We start from the raw sequence: 11,684 nt of genomic DNA on the forward strand, positions 1-11,684 counted from the left end.
TTTTGCCACAAAATCTGTCACCATTTCCTGATGAATATTACCATCATTTTTTTTTTCTGTGTACTATAATCTGCCAGGCGCGCCGCCTAGCACGCTGATCGTATCGATAACGGCTAATTAATAAAAAGTGTTTGGGAGTCTCACAGCACATCAACTTCTCATTGGTTGAGTTGTAGAATAAGTAGCACTGCGTCACGTACAAGCTTGAACACTCGGAAAATCCGGCGATATCCGAACTCCTCGGAATTCTTACTCATTCCTTTCAGTACGAACGCGACCTTCAAACCGAGTTCAAGATGCCCGCGAGGCTCCAACTTCAATTTGTTCTTTTAATATTCATTGGTAGTACCCTAGTTGATTCCACTCCCCGAAGATCTTCCCGCTACCGTCCACCAAAGCCACGCTTCGAGGTATACCAACCGCGTGGGTTGATCGCTTGGATCCCTGAAGAAGCGGGGATCACTCTGTTTGGATTCCACGCCAAACTAAACCACCGCTTCGAGGACGAGTACGAGATTGGCCGTTGGGCCAAGACGCTGACTCAGCCCCGGAACGGCCGCTTTGTGTTCGTCGACCGGAAGGCCGAGTTGAAGGTCGGCGATACGATCTACTACAAGACGGTGATTACGCACAACGGCGTGACGTACCGTGGGAACTATGGCACGTATGAGGTCACCAGGTTTACCGGGCCTACGCCGGGGGTTGGCGGAGGAGGTCGGAAGACGACTACGTCAACGACGCTGCCTCCGTTTGTGTACAAAAACAACGAACGGCGAACGAAAGGTGTAGATCCGGATACGTACGTTCCACTAGGTCCGTTCGACTACGAATCCAAAGAGTTCCAGTCTCCACCGCTGATCCGAACTCGGACAATCTCCACGCAAACCAGCGCCGAAGAGCTGGGCTATAAAGAGTGCGATCGAGCGCGAACCCTGGTCAACGGTCGCAAGGTGTGCAGCGGCAAGCTGATCTTCGAGGAAACCTTCGATGGTCGCTCCCTGAACGAACAAAAGTGGCGCATCGAAAACCGCTTCGGCTCGGATCCGGACAACGAGTTCGTCGTGTACGCCGACTTCAACGAGAACATCCAGGTCCGCGACGGGAAACTCGCCATCAAGCCGACCCTGTTCGAGAGCAAGTTTGGCCCGGGCTCGACCAACACCAAGTTTATGTTTGCCGCGGAGTGTACGGGCGTGTTGAACTCGCGGGATTGCATCCGGGATCGGAAGATTGACTTTGATATGATACCGCCGGCGCTTTCGGCGCAGATATCGACGTTTAATTCGTTTAAGTTTATGTATGGGAAGGTGGTGATTAGGGCGAAGTTGCCGAAGGGGGATTGGATATTTCCACGTGAGTATAATTTTTGCAAATTCTTTTTTTTTTTATTTGAAATAGGTCCAAAAATTTAGTTTAGTTTGCATATTTAAAGACATACAACGATTAAGATTATGTAATAATGATAATGTTACGAGGTTTGAATCAACAAATTTTTTGTTGAATATAATCAACAAGAAAATTGCATTGAAACAAACCTTGATTTTCTCAATTCCACAAAAGTCTTTTGTTGTTTTGAAAAAGCTGCTTTGATGTTTAGCGTTGATTTAACAAAAATCTTGATTTTCAAATCAACAAAAAAAAATCTGATTGTAATAGAAACACAGATATTTTGCAATGAATAAACAGCACGTCTTATTTATTTATTTATTTTTTTTTTTTTTTTGGTGGTGGTCCAGCCGCACATCGCACAGTGGGCGAAATGGAACCCAAAATCGGACTTAATTGAACGCGGCTGGTTCCCTGGTATGAAAAATAGTGTTTCTTATGTAAAAAAATCCGGGGAATCGATTGGTGATGGTTTCATCCACCGCATGAAACGGCAAAGGGTCCATTTTGCCCCGATTCCCCATTTTTTTACATTTTTTCTTGAAAATCGGTCTGTAATTAGAGCGGAAGCTTTAAGCGGCCATCCAAAATGCACTTAACTTATGTAAAAATGTCCCAGGAATCCAGTAAAAATATCCACTTGCACCGCAAAAATCATCTAGGGTCCATTTCACCCCAATTCCGCTATAAAAGCAATTTTGGCCATTTTCAAACGTTAGGTCAGATTTTACAAATCTGAAAATATTTTTATCGTAAAGATCAGACAATTTTACATAAGAATGACGATTTGCACTTGATTGTTTGACACATTTATGTTGATATAGAAATTAAACTAAATAAAAAGATTGAAGAATCAGTTTTGGGCCAATTTTCCCAAACGCAGAATAAACTGCCTTTTACATAATTTTTATTTTTATCAACATAAATGTGTTAAACTATCAAGTGCAAATCGTCATTCTTATGTAAAATTGTTTGATCTTTACGTTAAAAATATTTTCAGATTTGTAAAATCTGACCTAACATTTGAAAATGGCCAAAATTGCTTTTATAGCGGAATTGGGGTGAAATGGACCCTAGATGATTTTTGCGGTGCAAGTGGATATTTTTACTGGATTCCTGGGACATTTTTACATAAGTTAAGTGTATTTTGGATGGCCGCTTAAAGCTTCCGCTCTAATTACAGACCGATTTTCAAGAAAAAATGTAAAAAAATGGGGAATCGGGGCAAAATGGACCCTTTGCCGTTTTGTGCGGTGGATGAAACCATCACCAATCGATTCCCCGGTTTTTTTTACATAAGTAACACTATTTTTCATACCAGGGAACCAGCCGCGTTCAATTAAGTCCGATTTTGGGTTCCATTTCGCCCACTGTGCATCGTTGATGTTGAAACCTCTAAACTGGGCCCTCGTCCTGTCACGTCCGTCAGTAGTCTTGTCGTACATTACAACTAGAATCAGATCTGCCAATGAATTAGTACACTTCGACCAAATAAACACTGACGCTGTATGGATCTGACTCTAGAATAAATGCACAGTTGTGTGTTATTCATAAGTCCAACTTATTCAATTATTCATTTAAGTCCAAATATTCATTTGCTAACTACTTTGGATTGAAAATCTAAATCTTAATCTAAAATCCTCTAAACTTAATGTTCAAAACTAAACGTTCCTTTAACTGTTGCAGTACTACTTCTATCAAAAAAACAATAAAAATTTGTTGTGCGATTTTAAAAAGAAATGACCATTTACGTCAAAACATCCGTAGTTCCTCGATTCGCAACAATGGTCAATACAACCATAATCCGAAAACCGGTAGTTCAACAGATCAACGAATTTTGTCCGATATCATTACATTATTGATTGATCGAGACTCTATGGACAATTTGACATAAAAGAATGCCTAGTATTCTGCATCAATCAAAGTTTATTGACAGTATTACTCTAACTTAACAATTGCAACTAAATTTATCATCAAATAGATTTGGAAAGGATACAGATTTATTTTAAATGCTAATGCTAAGCAACAAATCAATTGTACTATCCTAAAGTCCCACCTAAATCCCACATTGTGATAGTGAAAAAGTCACAGAAGCAGCGGTGTCTTGTGCAATTGTGATATTTTCACTATCGGAGAACTACCTAGTTCACGAAGACAGCTTATCGGTCAACGCTTAAGCCCTGGGGCTGCGACAAAGCGAGTTCTCGTAGCATGAAGTGGTGTCCATAGTGCTTATAAAAAAGAATGTAGGGGCAGGGGGGGCAGTATGGACCGCCTAAGGAAAATGCACCAAAAACCATAGAAAAACATAAAAATTTATGAATCCAGTGTAGTAGGCTTATGCTTTGGAATGTCCCCTTCAATGTTGTATACTTGGTTGATAAAAATTTTTTACTTAAAACTATTTTTGAGCCACTTTAAAAAAAAAAGTTTTTTTTTCGATTAACTTTCCAGGGTGCGGGGCAGAACGGACCACCCTGCGGGGCAGAATGGGCCACCTTAGAAAACAAGCCATTTCTTCTAATACAAAGTTGAAGGGTGATAAGAAATTACTTGAGGGACCTTTCCATTATAGTTTCCATGAAATTTGATCACTTTTATAAAAATAGTAACTTTAAAAAACAAAGATTTTTTAAAATAGTGTAAATATGTCGAAAAAAGACACTATTTTTACAACTAAGCGTCGAAACAACTAAAAAATCAACTTTTGTTGCATTAAACGTGATTTGTGAAGCTACCAGGAATGAAATAATCAATTTAGATCAAATTTTTTAACTTTTGATTGTTTTTATAAGGCAGGAAAAGGGTGGTCCATTCTGCCCCCAAGTGGATTTTAATTTAACACTTCCACCACCAAGCCTCTAAATGATGTTAAGGTTCCGTTGTTGTTTGTATACCTTGGTAGTAGCATCTAGTAACGTTATAAGCATTGAGCAAACTTTTTCAAACAATCCAACTTTTCAGAAAGCTTATTTAAGAACCTCGAAATAAACAACATTTGCGTGGTTTTGTCAATAAATTTACATTTTTGCTCATAATTCGAAAAATACAATGAATTCAAACGTCGTTTTCGGTATGGTGATGCTATTTGACGTCCTTTATAAGACCCTTGCCTTACAGTTGGTCTAAATCCATTCTAAAGCCCAAAACCAAGGGTGGCCCGTTCTGCCCCCATGGTCCATTCTGCCCCCCCTGCCCCTATACCCAAATTTTAACTAATGCACTAGGATCAAATCATGCCCCTTGACTTTACAAGGCCCAGGGAATAAACAGCACGTCTTATTCCACACAAATCAACCACAAAAACTCATTTGACAATCTTCAAGCTCTCTTTAGCAAGTCGCGTGCTCCTCGATGTTTTCTCGCTCTTTGTTCTCTCTCGCTAGCGCGCTCAATACGCAATCTGTCAAGACAGGTAACAAGGCAATATTGGTAAAGGTGGGCATTTTTTCTTGCGCTCTAAATTCTTATTAAATAAATTTTATGATAATCTTATAATTAATACTCATTCAATAATTTATTACATATGCATATCCAATCCATATTCCCTACATTGACATAAATTATCCAGTTTGGAAGCTTATTAGTGTTCATTCACACGCAGAAAAATAAGGAATATTTGAATTAACAAAAAACCTTTTTCATAACAGGAAAAGCCTTTTGTGATTGGGCCCTAAAATTAAGCTTAAATTGCTGATATTATTGTTCACAACAATAAAGCTTATTTTTCGGAGTACAATGATCGCAAAGGATTTTGATTTTTAAATCAATATTCAAAAACTAACTTTGCAGCTGTTGTACATTACATTATTACATTGTTTTAGGACCATATTGAGGAAAATCAAGTTGGATTCAACGATTTAACAACTGTGTTGGCAATTTTTTTTTTGAAAATGCAAAAAGTTTCAAAGTTTATTTTTTTTTTTGTTTTTTTTAATGAAACACTAAGCTTTTCACAAAATCCATTTTTTTATACTCAAAATTTGCATAATTTGCAATATGAGTATCGAAATGTTGTATGCATTTTCACTGTTCCAGAATTGGATCATATTTCAGAGATACTTACCAAATAATTTCTGTTATACTATTTCCTTTTTTTAATTTTTTCTTTGTTTGTGTGACTTTTTCCATTCTTTCAAACATGAACAGTTCTTTAAAAGCCTTATGAGAAAAATTCTGAACATATTTTAATTTTTTTCAAAATATTTTTTCTTTTGCTTCCTTGCAAGCTTCTGTAATTTATTTGTGAGTTTTTTCATTGTTTCAAATATGTAAATCTCTTTCAAGAGATTTTTCGTAAATTCAAGCATAATTTTATTTTACCGTTATCTGGGGCGAATTGGGACAACTGGTTTAGCCTTGTTACTGTACAATATTTGGATATTTTTGATAGTTTCGGAATGAACAGACACAGAACATCTAAACTAGTGCTTCGTTTTCCAAATTTCAAGCTTTTAAGTGCTCTAAAAATAGTGTTATATTTTTAAAACTATTGGAAATCATATCTAGATTACTTTTTCAAAATAACCAATGCGCCGTGGGTTTCCTATGTAGATAAGATCTTTTGAAAAAGTAAGCGAGATAAAATGTTTTCATATATTTTTAGATGCAAAATAAGTTTAGCATTCCGAAAGAATTTCACAAAAATTTTAATATTTTGCATCGCCACTTTTTAGTTATTTATTAGTATTATTTATGTAGATTTTTAGATTTCTTGTTAATTCTTCGCTACATGAAAACAACTTTTTGAAGAAACATGGTTTATGTTTCAAAAAGGTGAAACAAATTATTTAAATATTTTTTTATTTATTTGATTGAAAAACTAATATCTTAAATACGGCTTACACAAAATATAAGCTTTTTTTAAAATTTGAGGAAAATTCAATTAAATTATCTTTTTTTTTTTAAATGCGTACATTTACTTAGGGACCATCCACAAACCACGTGGACACTTTTTTTGGTAATCTCAACCCCCCCCCCCCCTTCGTGGACAATTGTCCATACAAAAAAAATCTTTTTTGTATGGAGCGTGGACAATCGCCATACCCCCTAAAGTGTCCACGTGGTTTATGGATGGTCCCTTAACAACAACATTTTTTTTATTGCCTTACTTGTTTCATTTTCAAAAAACAACAGTTTAACAGTACCTAGTGCGTGGATCCCCTCTCGCAGTATTTTCCTGTGGTTTTCTGAGTAAACAAAAAAATCTTCGACGAGCGTGCGTAATCGAGGAACAGAGAAGAAGTGATAGAAAGAGAATGCTCTTGCTGACAATCACGAGATAAAAAAAGAGAACTCACAAGTTATAGTGACAGTCGCTATACCTTTTGATATTTTGGTGCAAGAATCATCAAATGATAGTTTTTTCTATCACTCATTTACAACGCTGAATAGGGCTTACAAAAAAAACTTTTGTGAAAATTTCAGGATTTTTCAAATAAATTATCTATTTAACAAATTTGCATATATTTCCGCTTACAACTTTTTAATGCATTCCTAGATTCATTTTTCAAGACTTTACGGCTTTATATTTTATGAGTTTTTTTTAACGATTTCTTTATATGATTTTATAATTTTATATTCCACAGAGCTCTACCTCCGCCCGAGCAACGAATTCTACGGCCGTGACGAGTACGCTTCCGGCCTGATGCGGGTGGCCTACTCCCCGGGTGGTCCCCGCCTGCGGAACCAACTCTCCGGCGGTCTCATCCTCAACAACGCCGAACCGCTGCGCTGCTCCAAAATGTGCACCCTCACGCGGCCACCCAACTGGAGCGACCAATTTCACGAGTTTGCGCTAACTTGGAGCCCGGAGGGAATTTTCATGGAGGTGGACAAGGAAACGTACTGTCACATCGTTCCGGAGGGGGCGGGGTTTTACGAGGAGATGGTCGCGACGAAGCCGCAGATTGCGAACTTGTGGAAGCTGAGCGGGAATCGGATGGCGCCGTTCGATAAGGAGTTTTACGTTAGCTTAGGGGTTGGTGTGGGGGGTCATTACGATTTTCATCTGTTTCCGGAAAAGCCGTGGAAGGATTTGTCGGTGAAGGCGATGTACACGTTTTGGAATGCTCGCGGCGATTGGTATCCGACGTGGAATGCGAACAGTACGCTGCTGGTGGATTACGTGAGAGTTTACGCTGTTTAAATGTTCCTGACTTAGTTTGTAAGGATTTTTCGGCGTAAATAAAAATGGTTCCTTCAAATTGATTAATGTTTCGTTATTTCAAAATTATTCACTTCCCCCAAAAACATCATCGATGTTCAAACCTTTTCTTCAGCAACAACTTCAGCTGCTTTGTCCCCACCCTCAACCTTACCTTCCACCTTCTCAGTCTCGTCCTTCTTCTGCTCCGCCTCCTCCTCCTCGTCCTGCTCCGGTTCCCGCTCGAACAGCACAATCAACTCGGCGTGGGGCGTGTGCGGAAACAGATCCACCGGAATGGCACGCTTCGGCATGAACGGCCCGCCGCGCATAACCTTCGACCGGGGACGCATCAGGTCGGCCCAGTTCTTGGCGGCGCTCTGCGGCGAACAGGACACGTAGATCAGCCGGTTCAGACCGCGGGCGTTGCGCAGCTGCGTGATGGAGCGAATATCTGGAAGGAAGAGGGGCAATTAATTTTAAATTTGTTGTTATTTTTGGAAAACTTACGAAGTCCCGCACGCGGTGGGTCCACAATCGCCACCAGATCCTCGTCCTTTTGCACGTTGGCGTTCCGCACCAGCGAGGTGATCAAGTCGTCCGCATTTCCGGTGTAAAATTTACAGTTTTCAATGCCGTTCTCCTTCGCGTTGTGCGTGGCATCCGCGATGGCCTCGGCCACGATTTCCACCCCCAGAACCTGCTTGCAGTGCTTGGCGAAGCACAGCCCGATCGTGCCGGTTCCGCAGCAAATGTCCAGAATGCTGGTTTGCTTGGTCGTCCCGGCGAGGTCGATCGCCGTTTGGTACAAGATCTCCGCGCTCGGAGTGTTGATTTGGAAGAAGGCCTGCGGGCTGACGCGGAACTTCAAGCCGTGAATTTCCTCGATGATGTGCGTTTCGCCCCACAGGTGGGTCGTCGGATGAGCGTTCTGGCCAGATTTGAACTTTTCAATCGTTTGAAAGTAAATTGAGCTGATTCCGATCTCTTTTGCCTTCTCCGAAGTAAACCAACTGACCAGCGATGACCGCAATTCAGACAACTTTTCCTCTCCAAGCTCCTGCGAATGGATTCCGATGACCACCATCACTTGTCCGGTCGCGTTCGACGTCCTCACAGTCAACTGACGGAAATATCCCTTGTACGTCTCCGGGCTGTAAACATCATACTCCGACTTTTGCACAAACTCTTCAAACAGCTTCACAGTCAACTTCATCTTCTCCGAAATGTGCTTCAACTTATCCGGCGATTCAACTTCCAAAAACCCATTCGAGTAGCTCCCAACGCGAAACCCAACCCTCACCTCGCCCTGCCCATCCTTCCCAATCGAAAACTCGCACTTGTTCCGATACCCGTCAACCTGCGGCGAACCCCGAATATCCTCCAACTTGCAAGGCAGTCCATCATTCAACTTCCTCATCTCCTCAACGTAAGACCGCATCGTGGGACAACTCTTCCAAACCTCATCCCCAAACCCCTTCAAGACGTTGTGCATTTCCGACTGCTTCTGCTTCAGCTGGTCCTCGTAGCTCAGATAAGCCAGCGCCGTAACCGACTCCTCCAGCGTACGGCGCTTCTTAACCGACACAACTCCGTCCGACTTCGTGGATTCATTCCGCCGCTTGACCAACGGATCCGGCGAAGGTTTCGCCTCGAGGGCCTGCAACTTCTTACCCTTCCAGGTGTACCCGTCAATCGCCTTGATGGCCGCCTGCCGTTCCGCGTCATCCCGGAAGCAAACAAACAGGAACGGACAACCCGGACGCATGATCTTGATCTTGTTGGTCGCCAGCGAAAGCTTAACGTTGAGCAACTTTTTCATTTCCTAAAAGCAAAACCAGTCAGACCAAAACTTCCACAAACCAAATTCAATCTACTCACATTAATCCCGTAATATTTGGGCAAATTCTTAATCTCAATCTTGAACCGCTCCGACGAAAAGCCGGCCGCATCGAGGTAAGCAAACTCGTCGCTCTTTTTGGGTGCACTTTCAACGGGTTCCTCGGGGACGACCTTTTCCACCTCCTGCTTGGACGCTTCCATGGCGGGTTCCGCCGCAATTACTGGCTCTGCTTCCATGGTTTAGTTTAAATTTAGTTTCAATTTCAATTTGCTCCGGCGCCAGTTTCACACGCGTTTTTTGGATTGCACGTTTCGTGTTGGTAAACAAATTTCATTCATCGTTTGGATTTGACAGTTGTGCGAAACCCGAGCAGAAGATGTTTCGTTCGTTGAATGTGATCTAAAGTTTTAGATTTGAACATGACAAGAAAAAAAATATAAAATAAATTACATTACTTGAATATTTGATAAAAAGTAACTTATTTTAGGACTTAAACAATATTTTTATAAATTTAAAATTTTGACTTTACTCTCTCAATATAATCCATTCACCTATAACGTAGTCGTTTTCGTTATACGTATTTTAGATGATTTTTGACTTAAATTTTAAAAATCTCCAGGTTGAGGGCCGGTATGCTCTTCTAAAGAAAAGGGGTTAAGAAACAGCTTTACGAACGGCAGAACCAAAGAGAGGGAATGTTTTCTCGGGGCTTTTTTCACCCTCTCTGGCTTGCTTTCGCTACTGCTGCTGCCCATTTGAAATTTTTCTTGACCGGTTTCTTCCGAAGTGCATACCTTACATGAACTTGCAATGGAAAAATAAATAGACCAATCCAGTTTGAAATGGCCGCTAGGTGGCCAATGGTGTTAGAAATGACAGCTTCCATGTATTTGAATATGGGAGCTCAGGAAAACACCATTTTTAAGCAATAAAATTATTATTTATGATGAAAGTATTGATTGATTAGGTGCACAAAATGTGTCTAGAATATTATTAAAATAAAAACTGTTCGAAAAATATGCGATCGAGATAAGTACACCATTCGATTCAGCAGGAATTTTGGGCACCAAAAATATATAGTTTTCATATGTTAAGTATTTTACTTTAAAAGAAAATTAACAAAAAGTATGAAAATCGAGACATTTAGTATGGGAGCTGTCAAATCTCTCACCATCAAAAAGCAGCGTTGAGCTTTCGCTGGATTTGTCTATTTAACAAACTTATTTAAGAATTCCAATTATAGAATTTAAAAAAAGGATAGCTTTTGAATTTTGGAGTTTACTTTGAATTGTTGGGCTATAGAACTACAGAATTGGGGCCTAAAGCCCTAAGCAAATGTTTATGTACAACGGTAAAAAAACACGATTAAAAACCATTTCTGATCACTTATTTTTCATTTTATTGTAAAAAAAAAATTGACAAGACTTATTTTTTTTCAATTTTTTTTGGAGCGAGCTGTCAAGTAGGACCTTTCCTGTCAAAAAGGCCGCGAGGTTAATTTTTAAAAATTGATTTAAAAAATCCATTTTAGATCCTTTGAGGACGTACAAAGTTTCATAGTACTCAGAAAAACAAGCTTTATCATAGTGAACAAAAATATCGGAAATTTGAGCTTCATTTAGGACCCAATTCAAGAAAAATATTTAATTTTCAGAATTTTTTTTTAATTTAGCAAAAAATAAAATTTAAAAAATTAAGATTTAAGAATTTTAAGATTTTTTAGAACTTCTAGAACCGTCATTAGGGGTGACATTGGATCTGGGGTGATTTTGGTCATACAAAATGCAGAAATTTGTATAAGGCTTTCTAGGCCCAGTGAAAAAAATATAAATTAACCCAAAAATGACGAACGTCTTGCCATAGTGTCCTGATGCAAACAATGATCGAGCTCAAGCTGTCACAGCCCTGCGAAGTATGTTGGCTGACATATCGGGGGGCCAGTCAAAAAAAGAAGTTGCCTGACAAAAAACTTTAGCTAGAAAGAGATAGGAAAAATGATGCAAACAAATCTCCAGCTGTAATGTTAACATACTTTGAATGTGTTGGTAAATTTCTGACTAGAAAGCCTTATCACCCAATCTTACCCCCCAGACCCAATGTCACCCCGGTGGCGAAATATTTATAATTCTTAGAATTTAAAAAAAATGATTTTTTTAATTTTTTATTTTTTGCTCAAAATTTTTAAAATTGTCAATTTTTTTAGAATTTTTAAAATTTTAATTTTTATTAGATTTTTTAAAACTTATAAAGATTGAGAATCTTCATATTTTTTTTTGAATTTGAAGAATTTTTAATTTTTTATAAGCTTTT

General features: G+C 39.3%; 2 protein-coding genes across 2 annotated transcripts; one reads left to right on the forward strand and one right to left on the reverse strand.

Moving 5' to 3' along the window:
- The first annotated feature begins 214 nt into the window (after positions 1-214).
- Positions 215-7,596, forward strand: LOC6047152 (beta-1,3-glucan-binding protein 2). The gene is made up of 2 exons (XM_038256157.1): positions 215-1,353; positions 6,975-7,596. Exons 1-2 carry the CDS (start codon positions 297-299, stop codon positions 7,532-7,534), a joined length of 1,617 nt encoding a protein of 538 aa, XP_038112085.1. The 5' UTR covers positions 215-296; the 3' UTR covers positions 7,535-7,596.
- Positions 7,587-9,671, reverse strand: LOC6037650 (tRNA (uracil-5-)-methyltransferase homolog A). Its single transcript, XM_001847485.2, has 3 exons — positions 9,413-9,671; positions 8,042-9,356; positions 7,587-7,985 (listed from the first exon to the last, which is right to left on the reverse strand). Exons 1-3 carry the CDS (start codon positions 9,608-9,610, stop codon positions 7,651-7,653), a joined length of 1,848 nt encoding a protein of 615 aa, XP_001847537.2. The 5' UTR covers positions 9,611-9,671; the 3' UTR covers positions 7,587-7,650.
- Between the last annotated feature and the right edge of the window lie 2,013 nt (positions 9,672-11,684).

Source organism: Culex quinquefasciatus, chromosome 2 (genome assembly GCF_015732765.1).
Source record: "Culex quinquefasciatus strain JHB chromosome 2, VPISU_Cqui_1.0_pri_paternal, whole genome shotgun sequence".
Classification (NCBI taxonomy): Eukaryota; Metazoa; Arthropoda; class Insecta; order Diptera; family Culicidae; genus Culex; species Culex quinquefasciatus.

What these genes read in the sequence shown, in the direction of transcription:
- LOC6047152 (XM_038256157.1), top strand. Translation starts at nt 297, where the DNA reads ATGCCCGCGAGGCTCCAACTTCAATTTGTTCTTTTAATATTCATTGGT. An exon ending in GGGGGATTGGATATTTCCAC is followed by an intron (nt 1,354 to 6,974) that starts GTGAGTATAATT and finishes TATATTCCACAG; the next exon opens with AGCTCTACCTCCGCCCGAGC.
- LOC6037650 (XM_001847485.2), bottom strand. Translation starts at nt 9,610, where the DNA reads ATGGAAGCAGAGCCAGTAATTGCGGCGGAACCCGCCATGGAAGCGTCC. An exon ending in CCAAATATTACGGGATTAAT is followed by an intron (nt 9,357 to 9,412) that starts GTGAGTAGATTG and finishes TTTTGCTTTTAG; the next exon opens with GAAATGAAAAAGTTGCTCAA. An exon ending in CCCACCGCGTGCGGGACTTC is followed by an intron (nt 7,986 to 8,041) that starts GTAAGTTTTCCA and finishes TCTTCCTTCCAG; the next exon opens with ATATTCGCTCCATCACGCAG.